The sequence below is a fragment of the Rosa rugosa genome, chromosome 7 (genome assembly GCF_958449725.1).
Source record: "Rosa rugosa chromosome 7, drRosRugo1.1, whole genome shotgun sequence".
Taxonomy (NCBI): Eukaryota; Viridiplantae; Streptophyta; class Magnoliopsida; order Rosales; family Rosaceae; genus Rosa; species Rosa rugosa.
The window spans coordinates 34,037,286-34,045,471 of NC_084826.1; the positions used below are offsets into that span (position 1 = coordinate 34,037,286).

The window sequence follows — 8,186 nt, forward strand, 5'->3', positions numbered from 1 at the left end:
GTGAACATAAAAGGCAGAATACTAAACCAAATGAAGGAAAGATTAGATTTTGAAGTGGTGGGTGTCGTGCGTACCAAAAACGTAAGAGACAAGAACAATGGCAAGCTCAGTTGTACAAAGGGTATATATATATATATATAAATCACAACCCACCAAACCAAAGATGCAAAAGCACACAAAGACCATCAGTTTCACTGTAAAGAACATGACCCATATCAAATGGTGAACATAAAAGGCAGAATACTAAACCAAATGAAGGAAAGATTAGATTTTGAAGTGGTGGGTGGCGTGCGTACCAAAAACATAAGAGACAAGAACAATGGCAAGCTCAGTTGTACAAAGGGTATATATATATATATATAAATCACAACCCACCAAACCAAAGATGCAAAAGCACACAAAGACCATCAGTTTCACTGTAAAGAACATGACCCATATCAAATAGTGAACATAAAAGGCAGAATACTAAACCAAATGAAGGAAAGATTAGATTTTGAAGTGGTGGGTGTCGTGCGTACCAAAAATGTAAGAGACAAGAACAATGGCAAGCTCAGTTGTATATATATATATATATATATGTATGTGTGTGTGTGTGTGTGTGTATACAAAGGGCAAATCTGCTGCTTCTTTGGTGTTTTGTTGCCCTTAGAGCTTCCTTCACCCCGTTGCTGCATATATACAATCAACATAAATTATATATAATTCGTATACTTTAGGTATAGATTTTGAAATTGGAAATAAAACGATTATACTTACAGATTCATTCTTAATTGTTGGGCAACCTCTCTTGTAGGTCATCTTTGTTCCATAAAGGTTTCTAGACATCTTGCTTGCATCAGGGGCAGGTGATGCTTTTCCCTCTCCAGGTTCTTTGATTCTCTTCATTTTAGGCCTCCCTGCTTGTTTCTTGTATGGTGGAGGAGCAATTGGGTAGTCCACCAGCTCCCAATCATCATCTCCAGCAATAGGGTAGATGATAGGATTATATGCATCAAGATAAGTAGAGGGTAACAAATAATTGTCCACAAATAGGCTAGGTTCCAGTTTCTTTGCAAATATAGCACATGTTGCATGGACACAAGGAATTCCACTTAATTGCCACCTCCTGCATGTGCATGTGTGCATGCCTAAGTCAACAGCATGCTTGTTCCCGTACATGCCTCCAATCACTTGGTACAAAAACTCCCCAGACATGTGTGCTCTATATTCATGAGTTCTTTTGCCAATCTTCTCAATAACTTTTGCAATTCGAGGGCCAACCATATTGGTCCGTCTTGTGCCGGCAACCCTTTTGTTAGCCATTCTTGTCATGGAATCCATCCTCATCCCTTCCATCATGGTCAAAATCAGTTTATCCCTATGCCTAACTAGAGAAGCATTCCACAATTCACATAAATTTTTTAGGAGGATGTCACATTTAGAAGTGGTTCTAAAATGTGAACTACTCCACTGTTCTGATGGCTTGTCTTCAAACCATTTCCCAACCCCATCTGATTGCTTCTCCATTGCTTCCATGTTTCTATTGAACCATATATGTGTGGTGAACCTTGCTGCATTCCATAAAGTCTGCTTGAGTCCTTTACCAGGATTCTTGCACTTGAAATTATTGTACAAATGTCTAACGCAATGTCTATGCTCTGCTCCCGACATCAAATCAGCTATGGCAATCCCTAGGCCCTTTTGTTTATCCGTGATAAAAGTATATGACATGGGATTTTCCATCTTCAAATCCCATATGAGATACTCCAAGAACCATTTTCAAGTTTCAGTGTTTTCAACCTCAACCACTGAATAAGCAACCGGAAAAATTCCATTATTTGCATCTATGCCCACTGCACAAAGTATCTTCCCTGGATGTTGGCCTTTGATATGACAGCCATCCAACCCTATTAGAGGCCTACAACCCTTGATCCATCCCTCCTTGCAAGCAGCTAGGCATATGTACATTCTATGAAATCTTCTAACTTCACCATCCATTTGTGTCTTAATTTCAACAGTTGACCCTGGTGTCACGTTGTAAATAAGATTATTTAAAAGTATTACTTGTATTAAAGAATAGAAGCATAAATGAAATACAAGAACGTAAAAGTCTGCAGCATTCAGAAAATCATGCAGCAGATCTGTCACTTTGAAAAATTATAACTGTTTCTAGAAAAATCATTTTCAGAAGATTCCAACTCTGGAATACCACTTGAGATGTCCTCTACATATTCTTAAAAGAAAGCAACTTCAAATTCTGTACAAAAAATGGAAATAAAAAAACGTAAAAGCAATGTTGTATATGTTTTCAGAAAATCCTGGAGCAGACATGCAACTTTGAAAAATTGTAACTGTTTCTATAAAAATCATTTTCAGAAGATTCCAACTCTGGAATACCACTTGAGATGTCCTCTACATATTCTCAGAAGAAAGCAACTTCAAATTCTGTACAAAAAATGGAAATAAAAAAACGTAAAAGCGATGTTGTACATGTTTTCAGAAAATCCTGCAGCAGACATGAAACTTTGAAAAATTGTAACTGTTTCTATAAAAATCATTTTCAGAAGATTCCAACTTTGAAATATCGTTTTAGATGACCTCTGCAATTTCTTAGAAGAAAACAACTTCAAATTCTGTGCAGAAAAAGGAAATATAATTTCAGTAATGATGCCATACCTGGATTGCTCCTTAGCAATTCTTTCTTGTACAATGCAAGCTTATTGTATTGCTGCAAGTAGTGGCCTTCATTCATTCTTTTGGCTGCCAGTTTCCCTCTATATATAGTTTTCACAGAGACATCTAGCTTGTACTTCTTCTGAATTCTGTTTTGAATACCGGTCCTTGACCATTCAGTATCAACCATGAGATCTTCTAATACTTCTCTAGCAACCCTGTTGCAGTTTAGATGATGGCTTTTTTGAATTACATGAAACTTATGAGCTTGCCTCAGTGTCTTAATGTACATGGTGGGATCCTCCTTGTTGATTCTTGAAGCATAAAGCCAAAAAGGACACCCCCACTGACATCGTACCTCAATCTTAATCTTGCTGTTCTTTTGGAACCACAATCATCTCTGATAAACAAAAAATACTCTCTCACAGCTTCCTTCAAGACTTCTGAATTCGTAAAAGCTTGTCCGACACAGAAATTTGGAGTACCTAAATCAACAGCTCTATTTCAAGCCTTGGTTTTTGGATTCTTAGATGATCTCTTGGGAAGAGGATTACCATCTTCATCCTCTTCTGTTTGAGATCCATCCCAACTAGCAAACTCATCACTGTTGCCTTCATCATTAGAGCATACTCCCATAAATCCCATCTCCTCATATTCCTCAATTGTGCTTGGATTTTTGACATTTTCATCAAAATCTATATCATCGTCACCTTTAGTCTGCTCATAGTCACTATCAATATAGAAATCAGAGTCACCAGAGCTTGAATCATCAACCTTCTCATAAGACTTATGCTCTTTGGTTCTGGTATTGTAGGTTTTACCTTGAGGTTTTCTCCCCCTCTTCTTGGTACATTTATGCTCTTTTGGTTCTTCAATGAGCACTGCTTTTCCCTTTTCTTTATAGGTGCTTTGATGTTTTTAGTAACCCTTTTCTAGAGCATAGAGCTTCTTAGACTTGCACGCCATCATATTGGTTTCCCACTCTTGGGGTGTAGTTGCCTTCATGCCCTTCACCTATTTCATTGACACTTCCTTGCCAGTGCTTGTTTGTATTTGACTTGACACATAAACCATCTTTAACTTGACCTACTGATCCATCACCCAAAATAACACTATCATTCTCTTTTTCAACCACATCATTGAATACCCTCTTCACTGCATCACCATCAACCGATCTGTTAATTCGGTTACCAACCAGATGGGCTGCCTCAACAACAGTTTCCTCATCTCTCGGCCCCACATCATTCAAGGGATTACACCAGTTAGATGACCTTGGGCATTCATCATCCATTTCAGCTTCTTTCTTTTTCCTTTTTCCACCACCAGTGATGTAAATGCTAATTTGTCTCTTTTTTCTTGGAATCATTTTTGTCATCTCAACAACATCAGCATCATTTTTTATAGCAACCCAACCTTCACAACTTAATGTTCCTGGAAGCTTGTAATGGTATGAGATAGGCTTCTCTCTATAACCTAATTCCCAAGCAATATTATTGAATTCTACCCATGCCAATTCATCAGCATCCAAGCCATCTACGTAGCATACTCCACCCAATTTGTTGAACCGTGCTATCTTATATTTCTTTGTCCCATCAGGCATTGAATCAAAGTAACCTCCACGATGAATCTCCATAGTGAAAGACTCATGTTGATCTGCAAATCACAAGCAAATCCAACCAATTTTAGGTTTGTATTCAATGCTATTACTACTAAAAAAATATTTAAAAAATAAAAACCCTTTTGTCTTTAGGCTACGAACTCTAAGGCTACTGTGATGGTTTTTGCAGTATGTAACTCCAGCCTATATATACTATGGCACATGGTTGCAATTTTTTGTTATTAAATTCCCAGCTTTCTTTAAAAAACAAGAACAAAGAACCTACGATCAATTAATATTCATATCAAGGAAAGCAAACATCATCCCCACATAAGAATAAAAAAATCCCAGTAAACAAACAACTATAGCTATACACGGTCAACCAACTATAATTCAATTACAAAACCAATTTAATAAACCCTAGGACCACTCGATAAATTCAAAAACAAAAACCACTTGATAAACCCCAAAACCACTTGATAAACCCCAAAACCACCTCACAAGAAACAATTCTAAAAGCCTCATCCCAAATACATTTGTAGACACCCCATGTGCATTGAAGAAAGTAGAATGGTACCCGAGACTTACCCTAATGAGGTCTTGGTCCAGATTCCCTAAAGAACCTCCACATGCTTGACAATTTTGAAGATGAATCTACTTCCTTTTCAGTAAAGACAACGAATCTAGTAAGGTTTTGAAGCTTTTTCAGAAAAAATCCTTGGCTTCGGACTCTTTTTGATCTCACTCTCTGTTTGCGGCTAATGCGTTGTAAACGGATTGATCACAATGACGAGCATTTTAGGTTACTGATAGATAAAAAGACAAAATAGCCCTCAATTTTAAGTCATGTGCGCGACACGTGTATGAAAATAACGGTAAAGTGACGAAAATTTAACAGAGGTATCCATTTGGTCACATTTTGAAAGTTCAGGTACCATTTTGGTCACTTTGATAGGTTGGGTATCATTCTGTCCGGTTCATGAAAGTTTTGACCCGTCTGAGGGGAAAAACTCTATTAACAAAGCCACTGAGTTCGAACCAGTTCTCCATATTGCTGGGCAAGTTAGGAGTGATCAACATACATTCCAACTTAAGGGGGAGTATTGAAGGAAAGAATCCCAAGTAATTAGGTGATATTCTGTAATAAGTGGTATTGAACTATTTACCAAAGCTAATCCTAGAATAGCTCCTAGAATGGTGTTTCGGATTGTATGTAAACTGCATATATATGTTGTACAGCTTTTCTATGTTGTAAGTAATATATAGAAATTATTCATATCATCATTCTCTTTACTTGAAAATCAGGGAATGACAGACCATGCCTCATTCGTCAGAGCCAGATAGAGGTCAAGACTCTGGTTCTATGCCAGATGCCAAAAAATTCTACAAACTACTTGACGATGCAGATACTGATCTTTTTACTGGAGCACGCATAAAGAAGCTTAAATTTTTAGTGACGTTATAGAAGATAAAGTGTTTGCACTCAAATAGTGATGTATCTTTTTCTGAAACTTTGGATCTATTGAGAGATACATTTCTTGCAAGTACAACTCTCCCAAAGAGTTTTTACCAGAGAAAAAAAAATGATCAAAGACATTGGGTTGTCATAATAAAAGATTAATGCATGTCTGAATGATTGTTTGTTGTATTGAAAAGAGTATGAAAATGATACTAGTTGTCATGTTTGTGGTAATAGCCAATGGAAAAAGAAGAAGAATGACATTGGAGCTGGTGGAATCCAAAAGCAGCTAAAATTTTACGTTATTTTCCATTAGGTCCTAGATTGCAACATTGATATATGTCTCTCCATACTGCAGATTCAATGTCTTTGCATTCAAAACTAAGGACTAAATACTGGGTACTCAGATATCTTGCTAATTCTCCAGCTTGGGCAAAGTTGGATGAAAAGTATCCAGATTTTGGTAATGAGTGCCATAATGTTCACTTGGGGTTGGCTAGTGACGGATTTAACCCTTTTAGAATGATCAGCTCTTCATATAGTACATGATGTCTGTTTATAATATACCTCCTCCGTCATGTATGGAGCAACCATACTTGTTCTTGTCCTTGCTTATACCAGGCCCAAAGGGACCCGGTAACAATATTGATGTGTATTTACAACCATTAGTGGAAGAGCTAAAGATGTTGTGGAATGAAGGAATTGAGACATATGATGCGTTCAAGAAATAGACTTCTACCATGAGAGCTACTGTGATGTGTACTATTAATAATTTTCCTACATATGCCTATTATCTAGTTATAGCAAAAACATTACAAAGCTTGTCCGTGTATGTGCTGAAGATACAGAGTCTGTTAGGCTGGTGAATTGTCAAAAAGAATGTTTTAAGGGACATCGTCGGTGGTTGAATGATCATCAATACCATAGATGGAAAAATAATTTCAATGGTGCTGTTCAACGAAGGCCTCGCCCAAAGCCTATGATGGGTTCAGAATGTCTAAGAGCAATGCATGGTTTAGTAATTCAATTTAGGAATGGGAAAAAGATCAAACTTGCTCGAAAACGTAAGCGAACATCTGAAGGACCACCCGAGTAGGATTTTGGTAATTGAAAGAAGAGAAATATATTTTTTGAACTGCCTTACTGGGAGCATCTTTTATTGCGCCATAATGTGGATGTTATGCATATTGAGAAGAATGTCACTAATAGTGTCGTTGGCACTTTACTTGGGTAAAAGGGAAAAACAAGGACAGTAAAAGTGCTCGGAACGACATGGTTCTTCTCAATGTCAAGCATGGTCTTCATCCTGTGCCCTAAGGTGAAGCCTAAAATACCCTTCCGCTAGCTTTAATTTGTTAAAAGAGAAGAAAACGATGATGTGTGAAATAATGGCTGACTATCGACCACCAGACGGCTGGTCTTCTAATATTAGCAACTGTGTCTGAGTTGAAGAAAGAAAACTATTTGGGTTGAAGAGTCACGATTGTCATATTTTGATGAAATATCTACTCCCAGTTGCCATTCGTCGGCCCATTAAGTGTAAAACACTTATTAAAGTGCTAAGATCTATCACAGAAGATTGCCTTAACATTATGTGATTTGGAGTGTATAATGCCACCCTCATTTTTTGACATATTGGAGTAGTTACCCATTCATTTGGCTAAAAAAGCTACAATAGCAGGCCCAGTTTAGTATAGATGGATGTATCCTATTGAAAGTTAAATTTTATTTGATAAGTTTATAAGTCATTAATATGTTTATCGCTCGGCATGATTTAATTAAATTGTTATTGTTTAGGTACTTGCACATTTTGAAAGAGTACGTTTGCAATAAGGCTCACCCCGAAGAAAGCATTGCTGAAGGATACATAATAGATGAGTGTCTCTCATTTTGTTCTATGTATTTATCAGGTGTACTACATCAGAACGAACCAAACTATCTCGTAATGCTGATGACCCTAATAACATCATTAGACCTGGATTATCACTGTTCGTTACAAAGGGACAAGCTTTAGAAACTCCACGAAAGTTTTTTAAGTTGACTGATGAGGAGAAGCAACGAGCTCATACACATGTGCTTCTGAATTGTACAGAAATTGACAATTACTTGAAGTAATATTTGTATTATAGTGTGATTTTATAGCATGTTACTTTTGTTAGAAGAACATAAAACCATCAATCAAATGTGCATAGAACTACGTTGGCATGTTACATCATGAAGTAAGAATTATTAGAAACAGATAGAAAGATTACCTGAAGAAGAAGCCATCAGTGATTGCTGCAAAAGGAAGACTTCTACTCTCTTACTGCAGCTTTTACTCAACAGAAACTAATAGTTCCCCTTTCATATGGTTTTCAAATTACATGTCAAAGACTCTACTTAGACTAAGTCAAATGAAATTATCTGCCACGTATAATTAACCAAACCCAAAACTAACATTCTCCCACTTGGGTGTAGGTTGATTATATTGCATATATA

The 8,186-nt window shown here is 36.9% G+C and overlaps 2 protein-coding genes across 2 annotated transcripts; both read right to left on the bottom strand.

The window, feature by feature from the left end:
• Positions 1–364: 364 nt before the first annotated feature.
• On the bottom strand, positions 365–1,722 carry LOC133723208 (uncharacterized). Its single transcript, XM_062150024.1, has 3 exons — positions 757–1,722; positions 607–668; positions 365–416 (listed from the first exon to the last, which is right to left on the bottom strand). Exons 1-3 carry the CDS (start codon positions 1,720–1,722, stop codon positions 365–367), a joined length of 1,080 nt encoding a protein of 359 aa, XP_062006008.1.
• Positions 787–3,551, bottom strand: LOC133719723 (uncharacterized). The gene is made up of 2 exons (XM_062145891.1): positions 2,656–3,551; positions 787–2,003 (listed from the first exon to the last, which is right to left on the bottom strand). Exons 1-2 carry the CDS (start codon positions 2,942–2,944, stop codon positions 1,759–1,761), a joined length of 534 nt encoding a protein of 177 aa, XP_062001875.1. The 5' UTR covers positions 2,945–3,551; the 3' UTR covers positions 787–1,758.
• Between the last annotated feature and the right edge of the window lie 4,635 nt (positions 3,552–8,186).